Genomic DNA, 26135 nt, shown 5'->3' with positions numbered 1-26135 from the left:
TTACTTTATTCTTCTTCTTCAATAGTACTTTACTGATACAGGTCTTCTTCCCTTTTCATATAAAGTTAATGATTAGTTTTCCCATCTCTTTAAAGAATATTGTTGGTATTTGGATTGGGATTGCATTGTATTTGTAAATTGCTTTGGGTAGAATTGTCATTTTCACAGTGTTGAGTCTACCTATACCTGAGCATGGTATTTTTGCATTTATGTAGATCTCTTTTGGTTTCTTGCAGTAATGTTTTGTAGTTTTGTTTGTATAGGTCTTTTACATTCTTGGTTAGAATTATTCCTAAGTTATTTTATTTTTTTTTAGGGGCTGTTATAAATGGTATTGTTTTTGTGATTTCCTTTTGTTGTTCTCTTTATTGGTATATAGGAATCCACCTGATTTTTTATGTTTATCTTGTATCCTGCCACTCTGCTGAATCTTTCTGTTAGTTCCAGTAGTTTTCTCATGGAGTCTTTTAGGTTTTCTATGTATAGTATCGTATCATCCACAAATAGGGACAGTTTAACTTCTTCATTACCAATTTGGATGCCCTTTATTTCTTTGTCTTGCCTTATTGCTCTAGCTAGGACTTCCAGCACAGTGTTAAATAGGAGTGGTGATAAAGGGCATCTTTGTGTCCTTATCTTACAAAGGTCCTTGCCCATCTCTCTGGCCATATCTTGTACCACTCTTATTTGCTTGCCGTGCTTCGTACCAGCTTTATTTCTTCTCCTTGATTGTGCCAGTGTTAATTCCTACCTTAGGACTTTTGCACTACCTCTTATATTTGAAACCATGAATTTCCATTTCCAGCCTCCAGGAATTATTCCTTTCCTGGAAAACTTCCTTCCCCTCCTCCCTCACCCCATATCCCCACAAACCACTGGTTCACTCTTGTCTTTCAGACTTGAGCACATACCTCAGCTTCTTGGAGTCACCTTCCCTGACTTCTCAGCATGAAGTAGCAACTCAGACATTCACTATCACATCACTCCACAATTTTCTTTGTGATGTGCCATTACTTTTGATGCTTGGTAGGTTGGTTTGTTGTTGGATGGCTTGCCTTTCTGACTCATTTAGAATGTAAGCTTCATGAGAATAGGGACCTTGTCTGTCTTGTTCCCGTATCCAGTGTCCAGAACACAGAAAATACCGTGGAATGAATGATTCAACCTGATGTACTCAACCCAGCGTTTGAAAGTGCATCGATCACCTCTGAAAGTGGGAGCCGTTGATAGTGCATATATTGTTGGGGCTTCCTTCCTACTTCCACAATCTTTCCTGGCATCTGATTAATGGTCTTCCTTTCCCTTACAGCCGCCCATGCCAACTTCCTTTCCCGTCAACAGTGCAGCAGCACAGCCCAATGTCTTCCCAGACCTCCTCCATCAGTGGGCCGCTGCACTCGGTCTCCTTACCGCTTCCCCTCCCGATGACTCTGGCAGCCCCACAGCCACTGCCTGCCGCATCCCCCAGCCAGCAGCTTGGCCCAGATGCATTTGCGATTGTGGAACGAGCCCAGCAAATGGTGGAGATACTAACAGAGGAGAACCGGGTGCTTCACCAGGAACTTCAGGGTTACTATGACAATGCTGACAAGCTCCATAAGGTATGGACTTCCTGGGGGAGGGGAGGAAGAAGATTCTTTGGAAGGAACAGACTCTTTACCTGCTCATGGGGTGTTGATTCACTGACTGACTCAGTGGCACTTAACTAGGCCCCTTTTTAAGCCAGGTTGTGTACAAGGCTTTAGGGAGGCAAAAATAAATACAATACAGTGCCTGCCTGGGAGGAGGTTGCAGTCTAGAAGGGGAAAGAGATGCATAAGCCAATACCTGCAGTAGGAATGTGAAGGGGCTACAGTAGATACAGTGGGACTGGCCCTTGACCTGAGACTCAAGGGCTAAGTAGGATTTCCCCAAATGGGCAAGTGTGGTGAGGGTCCTCCTGGAATACCAAGATTAACACACAGAGATGTTGAGGGAGATGAATTTTCTCTTTAAATCTGGGAATCTCAGACAGCAACCTTGTGGTTGCCATTTTTCATTAGCTGATCTCTGCTAAAGGCAATGTTGCCTCCACTCTAGAGGGTTGGAGGGTCGTGTTATTGCATGCATTTTTTCTCTATGCTTGTGGTTTATCAGATGGGGAGATGCTGAGTAATTCCAGCCTTTGTAGCCACCGTGGGAAAACTAGAATGTATGGCAGCCTTCATTCTTAGGGCTTCATGTTCAGAGTCAAAGTAAGTATAAAACCACCCCGCAAGAGTAGCTATCACCATGTAGTGAGGTCATGCTGACCGATATGTCAGCATCTGTTATGCTGCAGGTAGAATGGGAATACAAAGGTGTTAAAGGGCAGGAGAGCCACAGGGCCCTCGAGTTTCCTTTCTAGGGGCAAAGAAGCATGTGTGATAGTCAGTAAGGGACTGTGTAAGTGCCTGGCTCTGTCCTGGGCAATACAGGGCTTTGGAAAAGAGAAAGGTAGGAATATAAACCCTACCGGCCTACAGGAGCATTGTCACTTCTGCTCCTTAAGGCAATTAATGTGCCTGGCTGGCCACATGGTGTTCACTATTTACTATTGATTTCATGATTCGCAGATAAAGAACTCAGGTGTGGCGAAGATTTCAGAGTAGACTCCTTTTCTTTCCCGAATGCTGGCAGCAAAAAGCTGGGAGCAGTGGGTTTGATGGTGCCAATGTTCACACATGGAATCTGTCCCAGCATGTGCCTGTGGAGCTTCCACTGAAAGTGCCTGGAGCTCCCTGGAGTGTCAAGTCCAGACTTGGCTCAGAGAGCTCCAGCTGCCTTGATTGGTGGGATAAAAAATGAAAGCCAGAAACAAACTGGGGCTGCCTGAAGATTGCAGCCCCACACCCATTCTCACCCTTAGAAATTGGGAAACAGTGTGTTATCCCCCTGCTGTGCCTGTAAGTCATTGCTCAGGCCCAAGCTTGCCTCTGGCACCTCCCTGCAGCTGCTTCTTTCTGGGTATGTTTTTTTTCTTCTGAACATTGGGAGGGGCAATCTCAGCTCTTCCTGGGAAACAAGTATTTCCTTCTCCCCTAATGATGCTCTATGGCAGGTGTGTCCAGGAGCAGATGTGTCCACCTGAGGGCAGAGCTTGGTTCTGGGTCTTCTCACAAGGATGTTGTATGAACAGTTATTCGTGATTGATTTTTTTGTTAATGTATAATTTTAATTGACATGTAACATACATATCTTACTTGATTTTGATGCACATTTTTGTTTTGCAAAACAAAATTACTTAAATCGCCCAAGGACTCAGTTTCCTTGTACCGGGGATGCTTCTTAAAATTTGTGGCTAAAAAGCAAAAGCTGAGAAGTTTCCTGGACACATCCAAACACTTTGAGAGACAGAGTAACTAGGGCTGGGGACTGGAGACCATTGTTTCGGAGGACACCTAGGTCAATCAGCATAACAAAGCTTATCAAGAAAATGCTCTCTCACTTTGGTGAGTGGCGTCTGGGGTCTTAAAAGCTTGTGAGTGGCCACCTAAGATGTATCAGTTGGCGCCATCCCACTTGGAGCAAAGGAGAATGAAGGAAACCTAAGACAGAAGGAAAATATTAGGCCAAGAGATTAAAGGACCACATAAACCAGAGACTCCACCAGCCTGAGACCCTAAGAACTAGATAGTGCCTGGCTACCACCAGTGACCGCCCTGACAGGGAACACAACAGAGAATCCCTGACGGAGTAGAAGAAAAGTGTGGAGCAGAACTCAAATTGACATAAAAAGACCAGACTTAATGGTTTAACAGAGACTGGAGGAATCCCTGAAACTATGGCCCCTGGACACTGTGTTAACCCAGAACTGAAACCATTCCCAGAGCCCACTCTTCAGACAAAGATTAGACAGGACTATAAAACAAAAAATAATACATGTGAGGAGTGTGCTTCTTAGTTCAATCAGATCCATGAGACCAAATGGGTGGCCCCTGTCTGGAGGCAGGAGGAGACGGCAGGAAGGCCCAGGAACTGGCTGAATGGACACAGGGAGCCCAGGGTGGAAAGGGGGAGTGTGCTGTCACATTGTGGGGATTGCAACTAATGTCATCAAACAATATGTGTATAAATTTTTCTATGAGAAATTAATGAACTGTGAACTTTCACCTAAAGCACAATTAAAAAAAAAAAAGTAGCCAAAAGGATTTTGATGACTGCTGAAAAAGGAGAAAATTAAAAAGGTATTTCCATTCTATAACTCAAACTCCATCAGCCCCATGACCCTTATAAATGGGTTTATAAATACTACATTTCACTGACCTGTCATATGTCAAACTGGAATTATTAACTTAAAAACTCAGATTTTGACAAATACGTCGCTAGTTTTTTAGCTGTTCTCAACAATTAGGACCAAGATATAGAAGAGCTACATGAAATCTTTGGCTTAACATTCTGTGGCTTGTGATCTCTAGGTCTTCCTAGCCATAGATCCTCTCATACTGTTGACCTCATGGCTCAGGTGTCTCTTAGCAGCTGCTTAAGCCATAGGTCTGGGGAGAATGTGGTCAAATGGGTTGACAACTTTACTTTTCAGTGACAAGTGCTGCTAGTTCCCCTGGCATGGAGTTGGTCCCCTGCTTTGGGTGGACGGACTGTACTCCATTGTAGGATATGATTATACTATGCCAGCAGTATCATCTGATCTGAAATCTTCACTGTATTAAGAGCACTTTCTTGGAGAGATACATTGTAAGGGCAGAACCAAAAATAGATGAATTCTTAATTGCATAGCTTAGCCTGTGTATACAGTGCCAGGAACATAGCAGAAAAGAACTAATAATTCAGAGACTGTCAAAGCCCAGCCTAGCTATGAAGACCTGTTGCCAAAGAGGCAAAAGGTAGTGATTATCCCTGTTGGTGTTGGAATGATGGTTGAGGACCCCCAGAAAGAGTTGTCGTTGTTCATTATTTCTTTTTGGTTACCCATTTTGCTTCTCTTTCCTCCCAGTTTCCCTGAAACATAATTAATGGACAAAGTTTCTGCCAGGAGCAGACTGTGGGCCGTTGAGTGGGTTGGCCTCAGAAGCCATCAGGGCATAGATGGGCATCTGAAGGAAAAGGGCCAAGCATTTACAATCACGCAGGCCTTGGCTGGGGAGTCTGTGGCTTGGACAGCAAACCTGTCTTTGGTCCTGCGAGCCCCTGAGCGGTGCACATGAAGATGCCTAGGGGAAAGGAGCTTGGAATGGCTGAGATTTTCTCAGGTCTTCTTTGCTCATTCGCTTTATGGCAACAGCTCCAGCGGAAGCTGTGCAGGGCTTTCCCCTCTGCATGTACTCTGTGTTATTTCAGGGTGGCCATGAGTCAGAGCCAACTCGACAGCAACCGGTTTACTGATTTATGGCCTAGACTGAGAGCGTCCTGACACCTGGGCCGGAAAGAGGTGGGAGCTGTGAGGGCAAACCCAATATTCTGTCCATGCAGTCACAGGTAGAGCCTGAACTGAGCCAGACGAATTTTATATCAAAGCCAGACTGCGCAGCTTTCTCTTCATCTTTAATGAACATCCGTGGGTGCTGAATATGTTCAAGACATGGAGGATACGAAGAAGGTGTGGTTCTTACCGTGAAGGAGTGTGCCATCAGGAATCATAGAGCTTTAGACGTAAAACTCTTGAAATGACTCTAATCCAATTTCCGATGCCTGAAATCCCTGCTTCATGTTCCTGAAAGGAGGCCATTCAGTTTTTACTTGAATACTTCCAGAGAAGAGAGGCTCACTGCCTACTGTATACTAGCATTCTTCTAGAAAATGTAGTTAGGAAATTCTTCCTTATATTGAATTCAAGTCTGCATCTTTTTATCTTCCTGCTTTTAAGTCTTTGTTCTGTCCTCTACAGTCACAGTAAAGGGGACGAATCCCTCTCTATCATGACAGCTGTCATTTCTCACAGGAAATACCTTGTCCTGAACTAAGGCCCATTCCCTTTCTGTCTCGGTACCTTCTAATCACATAACCCTATCCTGATTCTTGACTGTTTTAGCGTTTGAGACAGAAAAGTAAGCTATTGTAGGGATCTTACAGTTTCCATTTATAGTGTGTAGAGAGAGGGAAGCCCTTTTAGTGAATCAGGTATAGAATATCAGTGCCCAAGCCTTTAAGAGTTACAAGTTCAATATTAACTGTATGGTCAGTATTTTTGTCATGGGCAGGGCACAGTTCCTAGGCTGCAAGGGCAACTTCTGCCCTCATGAAGTTAACAGTCAAATCAGAGACAAAATACACTTGCACACCAGACTTCCATTTGGATGAATACAACAGCTAACAGTACTATAAAAACTGATAAAGGGAAAGGTTCCTGAGGGTGGGGTAGTTAAGAAGCTGTCCTGGGCTGGAAGGATGTACACCACTCTTGGGTACCTCCTGGGGACTGCCTCAGGCCTAATGGTACTTTCCTTCACTAAGAGATGGGTGATGCCCTTTGACCTTGAAGAAGACTCCTTTCAACATGCCCATCTGTCTGAAAACAAAGGCCACCTTTTGTAGATGAATTTAGCCTACAAGTGGTGGTGTGTCTTGGAGCTATCTCTTTTGAAAACAAAATTAAAAAGAAGTAACGTCATTTGTGGTAGAACTGAGAACAAAGTTCAGGACATGTTGTTCTCTCTTCTGCCACATTACCAACAGTTCATGATATTTCCGAAAGAAACAGAAAGGCCTCATTGAAACAATGGGAACATGGAAGAGCCAACTCTGGTTTAAGGAGGCTTTTGGGAATATTACATGGTACCAAAGGAGCGTTGGTAACCTTGGTTTCACCCCGTTAGCTGCAGCTAAGCAGGAACAGCTCTGTCCAGCCTCTTCACTGACCTCTTCTCAGATTTTATCAGTCTTAGCGCCACTGTAACCTCTGGGGATATTGACCACATTCCCTGTCCTCCTTTAAGCTTTTGGCTTCCTGGCTCCTATGACCCCACTTGCTTACGGCCCTGCAGTCTCTCTCACTGGTTCTTCTGCCCCACCCACTCCCTTGGTGTTAATGCTCCTCCGTTGAACTCCCTAAGTGGTCTCCACTTTACGACTCTATCTGTCCCTTGAATGCTGATGACATCACAACTGCTGTCCTAACTTTCAGACCCGTATCACCAACGGCTTACTGGGAATCTTTGCCAAGATGTTCTGAAGGCTCCTTAGGTACACTATCTCCAAAACCAGACTGGTTTTCTTTCTTTGGAAAACCTGTTTTTCTTATAGCCACTTATCTTGGTTAGTTCTTATTGCCAAGTCTTGTAAGCTATGAATGTCTATATTGTTTTTGGTTTCTCTGTCCCTGGCCATCCAGACCTAGTCACCGAAACCTGTTAATTCTACTCTTCAGTGTCTTTGGAATTTGTTCTTTTAGTCAGCCTAGTTCCCACTCTTTCATCTATCATTGAACCACTTACATTAGCATCTTACTTAGACTTCTTTTCTCCTGCTTTCTTTTTCAACTCCCTGCCCTCCAACCCCATCCTTCAGTTTTATCCCTATAAAAATACAGATACGATCATGCTGGCCATCTGCTTATAACCCAGTCCCTTTAGCCACTGCCTTCACCTGTAATTCTTCTTTGCCTCATAACAAAGTCCATACTTTTGGCCCTAGCTTCTCCACTTCCACCTTGCTCTAATCCCTTGGACTGCATGCCATATCAAAGACTGCACTTACTTCATGGCTTTGTGATTTGGCTCATGTTACATCTTCGGCCTAGAATACCCTTCGGCTTTTTTTTCCCCTTGCCTGGCAAATTTCTGTTCATCCTTCAAGACATTTTTCTAAAATTTCACTTTCTCTACAATCTTTTTTTCATGAAACTCCTTCCTTGAACCCGCAAAATTCCTTTACCCTTAGGCTGTCCTATCATCTCACCGCTACACCTGTTATTACTTTGCGCTTGGAAGTGCATCTCAGCACCCAGAATCGTTTCTGCCTCTGTGGTGGTTGTTAGGTGCATGGAGTAGGTTCTGACTCATAGTGACCCTACGTGTATGACATTGCCCAGTCCTATACCATCCTCACAGTCATTGTTATTTTTGAGCCCACTGTTGGCAGCGACTGTGTGAATCCATTCTAACACATAGTAAGTGTACAACATATGTCTGTTAGGATATATACCCTTTACAGGAGCCTCAGCAGGACTTTCTGACCTGGCCATTTGGGCTTCAGAAAACAGGATGCCTGCCTCATGGTGACACAGCTTTTCTGTGGAGGGTCCGAAAACCTGGTACAAATCTCTTGGTGCCCAGTAAAGGGCACTAAAGCTGTCAACCCTGTAAGCTTTGTCTCCTATCCAACTTTTATCAGCAACTCGTCATGGTTCCATGTTTGCAGGCACTCTCTACCGGGTCTCCTGCATTGACGTTACTCATAATATGATCTATGATATTTACTTCAGAAACACAATTAGACTCCTGCCATAAAAGTGACAACTACTTGTTATAGATTCATATATGCCATAGATTAAAGGATCCCCAATCACAGTTCTTGATGTAGTGAAATATGAGGGGGAAAAAGTTATAGTCATGTACCTACCAGTTCCTGCATATAAAGAGGCTTCCAATGGTACATTTGTTTACAATTGGATACACCTTCATTAATTCTTTATAGGGATCATTTCATAGATAAAGAGTTAAAAACAGTAAGTAATGTAGTTTCTCTTCAAGTGGATTTTATATTCCTTTAGGGATGAGTAGGAAAACCCCGGGAAAGAGCACTGTATTTGGAATCTGAAGTTTGGAATCTAGTTGTAGTCCTTTAATTTTTGTCTAATTTTTCCTTATGATAACTGGAAATAATAATAATAGGTATAAATTGCCATACGAAATATAAGTGTTTAAGTTACATTTATATTCACCTCTACCAGATTTTTGTACAGAGAGACTTTTATAAGGTGACATCAGACAGTCTGGCCAGATTGTGAGTTTGTTATTTACGGAGTCATCTAGTAGCCCTTAAGGTCCTGGGGTGGCACAAAGGGTTTGCGATCAACTGCTAACCTACAGGTTGGCAACTCAAACCCACCCAGCAGCACCATGAAGAAAGACCTGGTGATCTGCTTCTGTAAAGAAAAGCCTATGGAACAGTTCTGCTCTGCACCGCATGGGTTCGCCATGAGTCAGAGTTGACTCAATAGCAACGGACTTGGTTTATTTTGGTTTTATGGTAGCCCTTTGACGAATTGGGTGGGGTGAAATGGATTACACAGTTTGGTAGAGATGAAATTCGAGATGCAGAAAGGCTGCCTTGACACTTGAAATATCAAAGAATGAGTGTTACTAAAATGGCCAATGTGAATGTCAAAAGTCCCACTTTAATGCCAGCTCTTTCTTTTAGTTTGAAAAAGAACTTCAGAGAATTTCGGAAGCCTATGAGAGCCTGGTCAAATCTACAAGCAAGCGAGAGTCGCTGGACAAGGCGATGAGAAACAAACTGGAAGGCGAGATTAGAAGACTTCACGATTTCAACAGAGACCTCCGAGGCATGTCAAACTTGATTCACGTTTTATCCCCTGAACCACCCATGTGGCCAACTGCCCGATTTCAGGGCCAAATTGCTTTGCTGTAGGTGCTACTCTGTGCTAGATAATCTTGTAAATTCCACCCGGGGGTGAGGGGGAGCCATCCTCAAAGAGCAGAATTGTTCTTTTCTGCCTTGCAGCTCGCAGGTGGCACGTTAAGCCTTAGAAGTGACACCTGTATGCGTGAGTCCATGAAAGGGAGGGAGCACATGTGCAGCTTGTTCTTGCTTTAAAAGTACTTATCGGTGACCTGTGACCAGGTGAATGGGAATATTTGAAAAGACCAATATTGGATGACGATCCGTTCTACATCAGGCGAGTCGTTTGGTAGCATTATTTGAAAGCCAGTGCTTTTAACACTTGATAGAAAGAGCATAGAAGACAGAGCTAGACATAGGTTCTTCCTCCAAGGAGAAAAAAAGCTCACAGCTATGAAAAGAGTAGACACATAGACTCCCTGAAAAGCAGAGGCCACCTGCTGCAATATCTTGGCAAACTCCAAAATGCAAGATGATTTAACCCAATAAATTTCACTTCATTTTCAGTCAGTCACACCACTTTCCAGTTGCATTATATGTCACCAGAACACTCAATGCACTGGTAGTTCCGCTAGCTAGATCCTCCAGTGTGGCTTCTGAAGACTTTCCTTTTGGTATCTTGGAGTGTGGGTATTGCTCCTCTGCCAGAGTTGTTCAGACTTTGACTGTTGCCTGAGCATCTTTGAGCATCTCTTCATACTGAGTTCTTGGCACCCATTTCATTTCTCAGGTAAATGATGATTTAAATCCATATGTATTTATTTTTAACCATTTCCCATTAATATATAGATCGACTGGAGACCGCCAACAGGCAGCTGTCCAGCAGGGAGTACGATGGGCATGAAGACAAAGCCGCGGAGGGGCACTATGCTTCCCAGAGTGAGTCTCCACTTTTATTTATCCCAGTGTGGGTCTTTTTAAAAACTGGGAGCTTGAGGGAGGAAAAAAAAAACCACACTCATTTTAAGGTACGTTTTTGTGCTTTTTGGTCTTTGTTTGTTAATTTAGCATACAAACTGTTGGGTCTCACATGAACTACCCATGTGGCCAACAGCCTGATTTCTGGTTTGGTCTGCCAGAGACAGAGCCAGGGTAGGTGGGCGTTATTTCAGTAATGTTTACTCCATCCTTCTGTCTGTCTGTCTGTCTATGGTGCCCTCCAAGGGATAGCAATATTGCAGTATTTCCTGGCACTCATTACTTTAAATAAGTCACAACCCATTTTCTCTGGTGGAAGGAGAAAGAGGCCCAGTGCCAGAATCTGGTTCTTTTGGCTTGTTTTATGCTTGCTTAGGTTGAGCTCACGTAGGCTTGTTCTAGGCTGATTGCTCCTTACCAGCATGTACATCATCTAAACGATCACATCGTACACCAGCTTGAGTGTCCTCAATATGTGATCTCGTTTCCAAAAATCACTGAGCCCATTTCTGCCAGGAATAATGAACAGTCCTTTCTATGCCTCTAGATGTCTTAAGAAACCATTGGTCAAGGCTTAAATTTCTGCAGGTTCATTGTACATGCCACATATTTTTAAAATCTTTTTTCAAAGTCTTTTTTTTAAAGCCGTTTAGAAAATTGGATGCATTTCTAATGCATAAGTGTCAACAACATTGTAAGTGTTCGCACACTAAAGATAGTTGTAATAAGAAAAAGTCATATATTCAGGTGCTAGTTGTCATCCTGTGATGCTGGTATTCTGATGTCTGCATCTCTCAGTACGGCCCTACGTTTCAAGGGCTAGAGACTAATTGGTTAAGTTTTCTAATTCCCAAAGTCGTTTGGTTGGGTTTAAGCCTTTCATTTCCCCTAAATTTACTCATGAATGCATTCCAGTGATCAGGCTTCCCTTTTAAAATTCTGTTTTTGGCAAATGGACACTAATACCACCTAGGGCTTTTGTCCCAGATTCCTTCATAGTCTTGCAGTAGGTGAATTGGCCTGTGTTCTGATTCACATAAAGAGCTGTATTGGCACCTTGAATTACTCACTTTTCTAACAAAATTTCTCTCTCCTTACTGGTGCAGTAAATTTGCTATCTCATATGAACTTTTGTTTGAAAAATGAGTCATCTGTAGTATTTGCATTTAGGATATGTTACTTCTGAGTGATAGTATGCCAAGGTGGAGGAAGTGTCTTTGTGACAGTTATATTTTGCACACTCTGCCAATTCTCTGCCTTCTTGCCAAGGGATATTATTTGATCACTTAGTTCAGGTCAAAATGGAAAAGCCATTCAGTTTCATCTGATGGACTTTTCCTCGGGCCTCCTAACCCAGGCAGATGCTAATGGAATAATTGGGTTTCATGTTATGTGATCTCAAAAATGTTCCTGAAGACTCTTTAATTTTCTGCCTCAAAGCTGAAACGTCAGTAAGGCAGGCAAAAAGGCCTTTTTCCAGCTTTACAGGGAAGGATTTGTTCTGTGAAAACATGTGCCCTCTATGTTCCAAAGGCAAGAACAAGGGAATTTAGAGGCATTTTGAACTGTGTAAATGTATCTCTCTCGGTGTTTATGTGTGATGTCACTGAATCCAGGCAGGGCATTTGGATCAGATTTGGTAACAGTGATACCTAACCAATTTTTCTACACCTAGTCTTTATAAGATACTTTGTGCCCTCCTCACGGCTTTATAATTATTTACATTAGCTTTTTGTCTTCCTGTGTGGCCAAGGGATGGGCTCAAGATATTGTTTTAACTTTACAGAAAATTTTTTTAATTGAGTTGTAAAAACTCTTTGTATATTAAGGAAATTAGCATTTTCCCCTACCGTATATAACAGATATTTTGCCCAGTTATTTGACTTTGATTATAGTGTTCTTTATATTACAGAATATTGTGTAAGTAACCGTATTTATGTATTTTAAGGAGCCCGGGTAGTTCAGTGGTTAAGCACTTGGCTGCTAACCAAAAGATTGGCAGTTCGAACCAACACAGCAGCTCCATGAAAGAAAAGTGGACAGTCTGTTTGCATAAAGATTACAGCCTTGGAAACCCTATGGGGCAGTTCTACTCTGTCCTATAGGGTTGCTGGGAGTTGGAATTAACTCAAGGGCAATGGGTTATTTATATCTTTTAGATTTTATGTCATACATAGAAAAGCCTTTAACACTCCAAGATTATAAAGATTAGGTTATTTTCAAATGTTAATGATTTCATTGTTGACAAGACTTGTATTTCGGAAACTAGCTCAAGAGGCAAAGTAGAAAAGGAATTCATGAAGGACTGACCTGGAAGCAAGGAGACTAGTTAGCAGATATTTTTAGTATCTGGGCAAGAGATATAGAGTCTCTGAGCTAAGACAGTAGAAGTAACGATGGTGAGTAGGGAACGGATAAGTGTAGCGACAGATCAGTAGGACTTGGTGACCGGCTGAATAATAGCAGTGTGAGAAGGAGAAAGGAGTGCGACTAGGGTAACTAGATGAATGGTCGCTATTCAGCAGTAAAAAGCAGGAAGAGCCGGTTTGCGATTAGATAGAGCTAAGGTCTGAGCATGTTGAATCATCTCACCTTGTGACCCATAGCTAAGTGAGAAGTTGTAACAATAGGTGCAGAGATACTCAGAAGGCTAGTGATGGGCGGTGCTGTCAGTCAGTCTTTCTTTTTAACATGTGGGCAGAAAATGGCAGGTGTAAATTATTCCCTGTCTTCCTAGTTAATGTGTTCCATTGTCTATGTGTTCTATTAGAAGCTCTATTATTAGAATGAATTTCAAACCCCTAGTAATCAAAATTATAAATATTGCCCACTCAAGAGGAGGCCATTCTTTTTAAATGAATCTTTTGGGATTCTTGCACTTGGCTAAGAAAGACAAGACTGCACAGCAAACAGTAGTGATTTCTTCGGATAATAAGTACCGAGAAGGTACGGCTAAGTTGTAAAGCCCCTGAAACCCACCTTGGCCAATGGGGAAGTAGGGAATAACGTGTTCAACTTTTTGCTAAGTGTTCATGTTGAAGCTAGGAGTACTGGTTCAAGAACACCCAAGCAACTGTCAGTATAAGTGGTAGGTGAAACTTGAAAACTCTTAGTGGAGGAGTTCTTTCTTATCCAATTTTTAAATTTCCCTGCTGCCCCAGGTAGTTTTAAAGACTGAACTCTCTGTTCTTAAGTTTGAGCCTGATAAAGGCCTTGGTAGAGTGCCTGGGTAGTTACTACTCAACTCTAAAGGTAAATCATGAGATTTGTCTTTATTAAAAGTTATGCAGAATTAATTTTTTTTTTTTTTTTTAAGTGCTTAGGAGTTTGACGACTGTGAGGATTTTTTTTCTTGTTGCTTCATGGTGTTGCAACTTTCTCTTTGGAGGAATTCAGAGTTTCCTGTTTGTTTATTTTCTGTTTTTGCTTGTTTGCTTTATTTCCACGTTTTCATGGCTTATAGATAAGTGATATCGAAGCCAAATTGCTCTTGAAAACATGGCCTCTTGCCAATTCCTGCTTGGTCTGACTGTGTAAAACTGGGCCGCCTTTGTCCTTTAATTTAACTGAGGTTCCCATTTTCCCCTTCATTTATTTGTGGACACACACACACATCAGAGGAAGGTCACAGTCAGCTAAGGCAGTGCCCTGGGAATGTCTCTTACCATTCTTAGCCATGTCTCTCAGGAAGTGAAACTTTTTGTACCATTTCTTTCCGAAAATTGATAACTCTGCAGAATTCCCATCAGCTTTAGGCCAGAAAGCCAAAAATAAAATATCAGACGTGGAGAAACTAGATTGGTAGGTATGAAATTTCATTTTAGAGGGGTTTTTAAGTAGATGTGCCAGGGCCTTGTCACATTCTTGGATCGAGCGGGAACCTAATTAGCTCTGGCATGCCCATATTATCCCAGGATAAAACCAACCATGTTTAAAGGATACACAAGGACTAACCTCCCCCTCTCTGAGATTTTTTAGGCGCTCCAGGTTTAGCATATTCAGTTAAACTTAAGTCTATTTCAGGTAGATTCTGGCTCCTAATGGGTGTCCCTCTCTAAGAAAAAAAGATTCCTTAGACTTTCAGTGATTCATGTAAAACAACATATTGATGAGTAATGGGCGTGAATGAGTCATAACTAGGTGGATTTGATTTCTCTTAAAATTCTCACGGGTTTAAAAATTGACAGAAAAAAATATGTGGGACCACACTGTTTTAAAAATAATAATTTGCCATTTTCAGCATGTCTTGTAGTCATCATCTTATCCTTGACTCTTATTTTCAGTGCCTTGGTCTAAAAATAAAACCTGAAAGAGACTGAAATAATTTCCTAAAAGAAAGTCCCTCAGGTTTATATTGTCTGATATGGTCTTTTTTTTTGAAATGCAAAGTAGAAATTACAATGACATAAACCTTAATTCTGTTGACCCACATAGAACGTAAGGAGATTATCCCAATTCTCCACTGGGTTCACTATGAGTCAGAATTGACTCAACAGCACGGTTTTTTTTTTTTTTTTTGGTTCTTTGGGTCCCATTGCATCAGATATTGTGGGTTCTATCAAGCTTCATTACAAAGGAAAGGTTAAATAGATGTTTTCCAATATGGGCACACTGCCTTACCTCCGCCTTTGTGGGCTGACCAGCGCTTTCAGCTCCTCCTGACTCTGCCCACGCCCAGCCTCCCTAGCACCACACTCCTGGTATAGCACTTACTCTGCATTCTGTGTGGTCATGATTTATTTGCATGGATCTCTTGACTAGATGAGAGAGTTACAACCATTCTTTACCAGTACCCTACCCACCCACCCTCCCCGCACCAGAACACCTTGAGTCTTTATGTAGCAGGCACTCAATAAAATGTTCATGGAGAGAATGGAAACAAAAAAGTAGAAAATCCTAGTAACAACAGGCTTGAAATTCTTATGCACCATCAGCTTAATCGAAACATCCTTTTAGTTTTAACTCAGTATGTTCCAGTCTTGTTGGGAGATACCTGGGTTATCCTGTTATTTCAAGGCACTAGGGAAAATCAAAGAAACCCCTGTGGCACAACGGCTGAGCACTCAGCTGCTAACTGAAAGGTTGGAGATTTGAACTCACCCACTGGCTCTGCAAGAGAAAGACCCGGCGATCTGCCTACAGCCAAGATAATCCTACAGGGCAGTTCTACTCAGTCATATGGGGTTGCTATGAGTTGAAATCAACTAGATGGCACCTAACGACAACAGGCAAAATTATTAAAAGAATTAGTATCAGAATAGAAGCTATTTTTAAATGTTCAAATTTCTTGTTTTTTTTAAAAAAAAACTTTACTGTGGTAAAATGCAGTCGTGTGCTGCATAACATCTTTTTGGGCAGCGTCTAACCACGTATACATCTCTGGGCCCATAAGGTTGTAATAGAGTTCAGAAACCCAGATCGGAGAACAGGGCACATTCAATAATCATGATGATCTTCAAACACGAAGAAAAAATTCTCCAAGCTATTAAACGATCAGCTCCACTGAAAGCTACAAGGCTAACAGAAATGCAAGTGGGACCTAGATCAGGTATGAAGAAACTGCCAAACACAGTAGCAAATTCCTCTCAGTACATTGACCGTCACTGTTAAGGCACAAAGCTTGTTCAAGATGCTTAAAGAAAAAACAGGACCAGACAAAAGATACCGAGTTTAGTACTAGCTCTGGGTGGTTCCAGGGCTTCAAACAACATTTTTCGCTGCATAATGTGAAAGTGAGTGGAGAGTCTGTGAGCGCTGATGCAACGGCAGCAGAAGAGTTTGTTGAAACCTATCTAGTTGATAGAGGTACACTACAGTATCCCATGGAGCCCTGGTGGCGCAGTGGTTAAGAGCTTGGCTGCTAACCAAAAGGTGGGCAGTTCAAATGCACCAGCCGCTCCTTGGAAACCCTGTAAGGCAGTTCTCCTGTGTCCTGTAGGGTTGCTATGAGTCGGAATCAACTCAACAGCAGCAGGTTTTTAACGGGTACAGTATCCCATATAGCTTTGGTAAGTACATAATATGGTGTGCGCACAGCGTCCAAATCACATAACGTCCTGTCTCACAGAGTGTATCGTGGATGTTAAGCGGCTCATGACTGTGTATATAACAAAACATTTGCCATTTCTACCATTTTTCCATGTATAATTCAGTGGCATTAGTTACATTCACCATGTTGTATAACCATCTCCACTATCAAATTTCTTCCTTTACCTTTCTCCTTCCCTCCTTCCTTTATTTCAACTAGAAGGATATCCAGGTAAGGGGAATCTTTAATGATATATCAAGAACAGTAGTAGAAAGGTGATATTACTACAGTTGGTTTTCAGTTTCCTGGACACTTTCTTCATTACTCTGATGTGGATAGGTTGGAGGTGAGAGCTGGTTGTGGTATATAAAGGTTTTTGTAGCAGCTGGCCAGATGCCCACACTGACCAGTCCATAGACCATGCCAGACCCCCCAGGGCAGTGGCATGGGCAAAGGGGATGGAATTCAGCAGCACCCATGAATCCTACAATGATGACGTCATTTAGATCAAGAAAATTGTCTTGCCCTGAATGACCCGATTCTCCTTAAAGGTGACCACTACATTTATTAGGATTGTGCACTTATGAAAAATCAAAGGTTCTGTAGGCCCAGGCTCAAGCAACTAGTCTTGGACCAATTGCTACATCTTCTAATTCCTGTTCTCTCACTAACATGCTCAGTAACCTGAAGTCAGGTGCTTCGTCTCCCCTCACCTCCTGTGAAGGAACAGAGGAATAAATCTAACTCAGCCAACAGAACCACGAGGGATAACCAGTGATAGGAAATGCGAAGAAGCCTTGATAAAATCAGTTTATTCTACAACACTTCTCCCTGCATCAGCACTCCCATTCTCCGAAAGGATCTGCCGGTTTTCATGGTGGAGGAATGGGCTGAGTTCCCAAGGAAAACCTGCAGGGCTTACCGAGCGAGCGAGCCTTGCTGGGTTTGGGAAGCAGAGGATGTGAGTGCTTAAGCCCACTTGATCAGCCTTGACAGGCAGCAGCGCTGAGAAACTTCAAACCTGCATGACAACCAGAGGAGCACACAGGCTGCAGGGCATCTGTTTATGCTCAGTCAGATCTCCTCTCCAAGTGTGAAAATGCAGGTCACCCAATTTAGACCCTGATTTTCCATGCTTAAAAAACCAGAGCTGATTGAGGAACTGGCTGGGCCGTGTATTAATATCTGGTCTCTGTGAGTGGCCATGGGTTGTGATTTTCATGTTGTTGATTTTTAAAGTATTTATTCATTTGGCATCCCTGTTAGGAGTTTGAAAAACCAAGTATCTTAAAAACAGAAGAGTTGCCGTGTGAAACTTTTTTACAGTCCACATTTCCTGTGCTGCATAGCTATGTGGACTGAGTAAACACAGACTGAGAAACGCGTTGAAATTCATTTGCATCCTGTGTGGCGCCAGAGAACCCTTGCTTCCCCTAGGTTCCCACAACTGGGAAATCTACCTTCAGGTCTAAGCTAAAATTAAATGACAGTTCCTCAGGGAAATCTCCCTGAGACAGTGTTAGCCCTTTCTTTTGTGGTGCGCTTGGCTGCTAACAAAATTTGGAGATGCCACCAGAAAGTTTGGAGGTCCACCTAGAGGTGCCATGGAAGAAAGGCCTGGTGATCTGCTTCTGAAAAAATCAGCCATTGAAAACCCTAAGGAGCACAGGTTTGCTCCGCACACATGGTGCCAACTGGCTTTTCGTACACTCCCTTAACACCCTATGTTAAGTCCCTGGGTGGCACAAATGGCCCTGCTTCAGGCAGAAGAAACCATAACCAAGAGCAATCAAATGGTTTACCCAATGGCCCGTAGGAGTTTAATGGTTAAACCACGACTAGAATTGGGACCTTCTTTTTCTTATTTTTTTCCTTCCCCTTCTCCAAAAGATCATTTCTGTCGGCTCAGAGAGTGACTGAAGACTTTACATTTTTACTTGAGAAGAATCCTGGACAATAACAAGACATAGTTATTGTGCTAGAAACCGTGTTTGGCTGCACATTCTTTAGCCCAGTACTGTGACTTAATAACAATGTTTTCAGGTCTCCTCAAGTGAATTCTAGCTACTGGAATTAACATTCTGTTGTAATAAAAAGCTTTGTTTGATAATCCAGTATATCCTCTTCAGATACCAAAAAAAAAAAAAGAGGATTTCTTTTTTTTTTTTGCTGAGATCAGAATAGAACTTAGAGTCTAAAAAGAAGTTGTCTCAAAATGTTCGTGAAAATTAAACTTTTTGTGTTTGGATAATAAAAAAAGTCAGCAGAATACAATGAGTAATTTTAGTGTTGTTTCTTAAAATTAGTTTTGAAATTTCTTTTGGTTCCTGAATTGTAGTGAGAGCGTACGGTTGTATCTTGATGGAATCAGAGAACTTTGAGAGGACAAAGTGTTTGTTTTAAGTCCAGAAAGTTTGGTCTGAGACCATTAAAAATAAGCTTGCATCTGCTACTAATTTTCTTTTTGCTTACAAAGACTGTGGTTTGGTAGAAGGAAAAGAAGAAAAGGGTCTGTTCAAAGCAAGTGAATAGAAATGATGACGGAAGTGGTTGCAGAAGTTAAAGGAAGGGAGAAAATGCAATTGCAGCAACACATTGCTCCCTGATCAGTCCTGCCATGAACCACTTCTTTCTCCTGAGGTAACAACTCCCCGCCCCGCCCCCCCCCCCCATTAACTTCTGTCTTTGGGCCAGGCTTTGTGTCAAGCCCTATCTGCCATTCAGAAGGATCATTTAAAAATCATAGCTTTATATGTACACATAGGCCCACTGCCGTCGAGTCAATTCTGACTCATAGCGACCCTACAGGACAAAGTAGAACTGCCCCATAGAGTTTCCAAGGAGCACCTGGAGGATTCGAACTGCTGACCTTTTGGTTAGCAGCCGTAGCACTTAACCACTACGCCACCAGGCTTTCCATGTACATATGTATATGTATATATATTTCTATATGTGTGTATGTATATATTTTAATTAATGTATTATTTACATACAGTAAAATGCACAGATTTAGCAACCACCACAATCAAGGTAGAGAACGTGCAGAGCTTGAATAGCTTTTCATTTCCCTTCCCAAATGAGCTGGCACCCCCCTACTCAGTCTGTCTGCTTATGTTCACTTTCAGTACCTTCAGGTCATTGCTTTTTGTATTATATCCAGATTTTACGGTTGTTTTCTACATAGGGAGCCAAATTGTTTGGTACAGTCTTAGGTTGTCAGACCCAGTAGTAAAATTGTCAGTTGCATATCTTTTTTTTGTTTGTTTGTTATTGAAAATATACACAGCAAAACATACCAATTCAACAGTTCCTGCATTAAGAAAAAAGAAGGCAAAAAAAGGACTTCTGTTCCGTGATGGTTAGAGAAAGTTTATGTCTTCAAGTTTGGCTTATAATTGATTCATGAATATGTGCATAGTCAAAATCAAATGGCCTGTGTACCCTATATTTATGTGGCATTATTAGTTCATTGTCTAATTTATTATGCTGCCAGCAGTGATATAGAAGCAGCAGTATATTTTTATTTCAGGTAAAACAAAATAAAGTGGAAGGTTGAACAGTACATTTTGGAAGCTAAGCTGAATGAATGGGTGTATATTCAGTCAAGCAAATTTGCAGCATATTTAATGCAATTAACCAAAACCGAACCCATTGCCATGGAGTCGATTCCAACACATAGCAACCCTGTAGGATGGAGTAGAACTGCCCCATAGGGTTTCCACGGAGCGGTTGGTAGATTCCAAGTGCAGACCTTTTGGATAGCAGCCTGACTAATCACTGAGCCACCAGGGCTCCAATGTAATACAATTAGGTAAATAAAAAGACTGGAATTATACCTAAGTGTATAAGTATAATATCTAGAGTTAAAATGCAATATGAAGAATAACTAGACTTAAGAAAATTATATTTAAGAGAGCTTTTGTGGATATTCAAATACACATTTTACCAAATCACACCTGAGATGTCTTACAAACTCAGTTGGAGGTCTAGACATTAAAGAGCAATAAATAAAACAGTAGATCAAATAACAAAATATAATAAATATGTTAAGACCAAAATGTTAATATTTTCCTGCATTAGACCAATAGAAGATTCTGTGGTTAGATTTTCCTGCTCTCCAGTGATAAGTGTTTGAAAATGATCTATGAGATCATTTTTAAACTTTAAAGACTGAATTAGAATTGATTGTATATCAACTAAAAAAAAAAAAAAAACACTGCCTTCGAGTCGATTCCGACTCATAGGGACCCTATAGGACATAGAGCTGCACCATAGAGTTTCCAAGGAGCCCCTGGCGGATTGGAACAGCCGACCTCTTGGTTAGCAGCCATAGCACTTAAACTCTACGCCACCAGGGTTTCCGACTACATCCTCTTATTCACTAAGCCTTGTCCAAACTTGTCGTATCTCTTCACATATTGGACACTTGTACTGTCTTAGATTCTTAAAATCTCATAAAGGTAGAATGGTTTAGAAACACTGAAGGAAGGGTCAGTACCTGTTCTCAAAGAGCTTACAGCGCAGTAGGAAGGATAAAATCGGCAGACATCAGCCACTGTACCTGGAATACAAGACAGGATGTGGTAAGCACTCTTAAGAAAAATACCTGTCCCTGCCCCCCAAAAAAGAGTGGCACAGGGCTTCTGAGATGCTAGAGAGATCTCTTTTGTTGAAGGAATCAAAAAAAAAAAGCTTTACAAAGGGTGGCAATTTTAGGGTGGTGGTGTTGTGTGCCACTTAACCATTGCACCACCAGGGCTCCTTAGCCTTTAGGGTAGGCCTTGAGAACTAACTACTATTTTAGACTAATTTTGATATCATGTTGTTGTTAGGTGCCATCAAGTCAATTTCAACTCATAGTGACCCCATGTGACAGAGTAGAACTGCCCCATAGGGTTTCCTAGGCTGTAATCTTTACAGGAGGAGTTCTGGTGGCCCAGTGGTTAAGCACTTGGCTGCTAATTAAAAGGTCAGTGGCTTAAACCCACCAGCCATTCCGTGGAAGAAAGATGTGTCAGCCTGCTTCTGCAAAGATTACAGCCTTGGAACCTTATTATGGGCGGTTCTACTCTGTCCTGTAGGGTCGCTATGAGTCAGAGTTGACCCAGCAGCAGCAGGTTTTGGGAGCAGATCGCCAGGTCTTTTCTCCCCCAGAGCCATCAGTGGGTTCAAACTGCTCACCTTTCAAACTGCTAACCGAAAAGTTCTCAGCCGAGTGCTTAACCGTTGTGCCACCGGGACTACCATTGTACTATATTAAAAAAAAAAAATTTTTTTTTCCTATATAAGAGGGAATATTTCTATTTTCCTTTTAAACTTTGGTAACAAAATTTGAAAAACCCTTTCATACTTTAGACTTTGCCTCACTTTCCCAAGTTTGTTCCCCTCTCCAAGAGATTCGTTTCCTGCATTTTAACAGCAACCGTTTTCACAAATCTTAATTGCTTTTTCAATGTCTGAACCAGTGGTTTTCAAACTCAAAACTCCTGTTCAAAAGAAAGCTTACTCGGAAGCCCAGTATATACAACACATGAGTGAGGGCTGAAGAAGTTTCTGGTTGAGTCAGGAGCGTAGAGCTCAGGACCTCCCTCCTCCTTTGCCTGAACAGCCCTTCTCTCACCCCCTGCTTTCCCTCTCCCAGGGCTCTGCAGAATGCGATTTGGTTTGAACTGCTGTTCTTAATTTTCCTTATCACAGTACACATTTAAAAACTCCTCTCCCTCAACCATTTAAAAAGCAAACCCTCACCAGATTGTTCCTGTGTTTAATTCACCTACTTAACCACCCGCTCACAACCTATGTCTTAGGTGCCTGGTGAAACCATGGCAACCTGCACTGTAGGACAGGAATGATATAAAACTGGGGACCCTTTTCTGAAATTAAAAGGTTCCTTACCTCAGAAACTCTGGGCAAAAAAATCAGCAGCTTGTGGGGTCTGCTGTGTATTGTATTATTTCTCCGTTTCTGAATTAATGAGTAAGACTTTTTAAGGGAGATCATCTTTCATGTTTTGCATCTCATGAGTCTTATGTGAATAGATCACTCTTAAGTAAACAGTACTCTGTTTGGATTATATTTTTGCGGTCTCTTTCTGGGTTCATCAGTTTGACTGTCAGACTGGGGTGAGGGCAGATGTTAAGAGTGGGCCCCTGAGTATGGAGTATCTTTGAGGCAGAATGAACCTAAAAAGTTTTGCAGATAGTGGAGTTAATGAAATACCTTCCTACAGTCTTTCTACTCCCCCAGCCACAGAAAAAAGAAATTACCTTTGGTGTCAACAGGACTGCCAAATGAATCTGACTCTTCAGTTACTCCATAAACTATAGCGGACCTTTGGAATAGAATCTTTTCGACATCTGTTCAGTATTGCAAGATACGGTGCCAGGGAACTCAGGACTGAAGGATTCTTGAGGAAGAAGAAACAGGAGAGATGATATGGGAAACAGTAATTTGGACATCTTTTCATCAGAGGGAGTCCATTTTCAGCAGCACTGCAGAGAAATTTCTAGCTACCAGGATTGCCACATTGCCACAATTGGCCAGGATTGTTCTAAGGTGTTACCAAAATACCAATTTCCTTTTTGTGTGGAGAAGGGAGTAGAGGTATAAAGAAAGAAGAGACAGTGTCTTAGTGATCTTTTTGTTATAAAAAAGAAAATTCTCTGAGCTAGCTTAAGTCCCTCCAACCGCCCCCCCCCCCAAAAAAAACCGTTGCTGTTGAGTCAATTCCGATAATGACCCTATAGGACAGAGTAGAACTGCCCCATAGTGTTTCCAAGGCTGTGATCTTTATGGAACCAGACTGCCATATCTTTCCCCCGCAGAGCCACCGGTGGGTTTGAACTGCCAACCTTTCGGTTAGCAGCTGAGTGGTTAACCACTGTGCTAACAGGGCTCCTCAACCCCTAAATAGAGGACTATATTTTAAGTATATATGCATGTGTGGTGGGGTCCACATTCAGAGGTCCCCAGGGCTTGGGGCCAGGTCTGGAACATCTGTGAGAAACAAGGAAAAGTGTGTATTTAGGAGGCTCTGATTGTTTGTGTTGATCTGTTTCCCTCTCTTGCCAGGGACAGATCCACCTTTCTGTGTACACCTGCTTGATTCTTCATTTTCTGCAGAGTGGCGTTCTGTTTCTCCTAAGCACATGCTCCAATATGGCCCCACATGCTAGGAGCTAGGTTACATCCCCACTTCAAGATCACTGCCTCTTCCAGGCTCCCACTTACAGACTCCCAAATGAGAGCATCTGATTGGCCTACCTCACATCTGGTGGGCCTTTTGGGTTGATCAACTGCCAACCCAGAGTGGTGGGTAGGAGCAGATGGGAAGGGCTTTATATTGCAGACATGGCTGCTTGTCAGAACTTACTCCTGGGGATGGAGTACAGCTCTTTCAAAAGCGTTGTTGGTTAGGCAGATACAGGAAAGTTATCTACTCCCACAGAGAATTTCAACTTAGGAAGCATTTATCTCTTGGCGGGCCTCTCCCCATGAACCTCCTGTGCTGGATGCAGAGACTCCACTGTGGTACACAGAGGGCCGGCATATTGTCAGCCAGGTCTCCCCTCAGCCTCCCTACACAGCCTCCTCCTTTGTCTGTAGCCTCTACTCTGGTAATGTCCTTTAAGCGCTCTTCATTCAGAGAGTCATGGGACTTTTGTCTCAGTCCCAGAGACTGTACTTCTAATCAGTCTCATGTATCAAAAATGAGATTTTCAGTCATGAGCATTTGAGAAAAGGTTTTTGAATTAAACCTTTTCCTCTACTTTTAGCTCCTGTCACCACCACCCACTCCTCCCACATCCAAGTCAAGAGGGTCTTCCCTGAGATGTGCCGGGGAGATACTTGATGGTCGGGAACCAGATGCAAAAATGAGCTGGTTGTGCATCGCTATGTGGGCAGATGGGACTTGGAGCTTGAACAGATGTAGCTTGGTCTGTTTCTATGCCTTGATACACACGTAATCTCCAGGGTAGATTTAAACCACAGACAGCTAGCCTTTTAAAGGTCAAATCTTGCTTTCAGCTGAGAGAAATGAGGAGGGAGAACACCTGTCTTTTTACCTACCAGGCATTTCAGGAATTAGTCACTCCTCGGTAAAGCCGGCAGCAGCTGGAGTTCCTTGTCCCTTCAGCTATATCAGACTCAGGGAAAATTCATCAAAAACCCATTATATCAGGAGAGGCCTGGAAATAATTCCCTTTGAGAAGGACCAGGTCACAGCTTGCTCTCCGTGTGAGTGCCAGCTGTAGGTTGGACCACTGAATTAAAAAAAACAGCACAGCAGACACCCCCCCGCCAGGCCCCTTGCACACACCCCACCCTTGGTATTTCTACACAGGGGTTACTGGAGTCCGCCATTCTGCACTTCAACCAGCAGTTCAGCTTAGTGTTCAAATCACAATCTCAGAGACCGTTTCAACAGACTGTCCACTTTAAACCTTACCCAGAACTGGCAGAGGAGAAGGTGAAGATAGAAAAGGAGTATCTTTGAACTCTTGGGGCCATTTCCAGTTTCTATCCACTTGCGCTCTTCTGTCAAAGCAAGGAGACTAACCTACAGGTAGAGGCACAAAAACAACTACCATTTGATCTTGTGTATATATCATAATGCATTTTGCTTCAGTTTTCTTATTTGTCAAAACTGTTGTGACTGGAGAGTTCTACCAAACTTGCAGAGAAGAGTTAACACCACTATTACTAAAGGTATTTCAGAGCATAGAAAAAGATGGAATACTCCGAAACTCATTCTGTGAAGCCAGCAAATCCCTGATACCAAAACCAGGTAAATACACCACAAAAAGAGAAAATTACAGACCTATATCCCTCATGAACTTAGACGGAAAAATCCTCAACAAAATTCTAGCCAGTAAAATTCAACAACATATCAAAAAAAATAATTCACCATGACCAAGTGGGATTCATACCAGGTATGCAGGGATGGTTCAACATTAGAAAAACAATTAATGTAATTCATCATATAAATAAAACAAAAGACAAGAACCACGTGATCTTATCAACTGATGCAGAAAAGGCATTTGACAAAGTCTAACACCCATGCATGATAGAAATGCTCAGCAAAATAGGAATAGAAGGAAAATTCTTCAGCATAATAAAGGGCGTTTATACAAAGCGAACAGCCAACATCATCCTAAATGGAGAGTCTAAAAAGATTCCACTTGAGAACGGGAACCAGGCAAGAATGCCCTTTATCACCACTCTTATTCAACGTTGTGCTGGAGGTCCTAGCCAGAGCAATTAGGGTAGATAAAGAAATAAAGGGCGCCCAGATTGGTAAGGAAGATGTAGAAGTATATTTGCAATCGACATGATCTTATACACAGAAAACCCTAAAGAATCCTCAAGAAAACTACTGAACCTAATAGAAGAGTTCAGCAGAGTATCGGGATACAAGATAAACATACAAAAATCAGTTGGATTCCTCTACACCAACAAAGAGAACATTGAAGAGGAAATCACCAAATTAATGCCATTTACAGTAGCCCCAAGAAGACAAAATACTTGGCCTATACAAAGAAAACTACAAGACACTACTGCAAGAAACGAAAAGAGACCTACATAAATGGAAAAACATACCTTGCTCATGGATAGAAAGATTTAACATTGT

The 26135-nt window shown here is 42.2% G+C and overlaps 1 protein-coding gene across 4 annotated transcripts in view; it reads left to right on the top strand.

Annotated features, from left to right (window-relative positions):
• The window catches only part of AMOTL1 (angiomotin like 1), a 178713-nt gene that overhangs the window by 116570 nt on the left and 36008 nt on the right, over nucleotides 1–26135 (top strand). For all 4 annotated transcript variants that reach the window (XM_049889505.1, XM_049889503.1, XM_049889504.1 and 1 more), the window contains 3 exons: nucleotides 1310–1601; nucleotides 9337–9481; nucleotides 10348–10437. In XM_049889505.1, the coding sequence (XP_049745462.1) occupies nucleotides 1310–1601; nucleotides 9337–9481; nucleotides 10348–10437 (527 nt within the window). The remainder of the gene's footprint in view (nucleotides 1–1309; nucleotides 1602–9336; nucleotides 9482–10347; nucleotides 10438–26135) is intronic.

Source organism: Elephas maximus, chromosome 7 (genome assembly GCF_024166365.1).
Source record: "Elephas maximus indicus isolate mEleMax1 chromosome 7, mEleMax1 primary haplotype, whole genome shotgun sequence".
In the NCBI taxonomy this organism is placed as follows: Eukaryota; Metazoa; Chordata; class Mammalia; order Proboscidea; family Elephantidae; genus Elephas; species Elephas maximus.
Note: the sequence above shows the minus strand (reverse complement) of the source record. Positions and strands in the feature narration are given on the sequence as shown.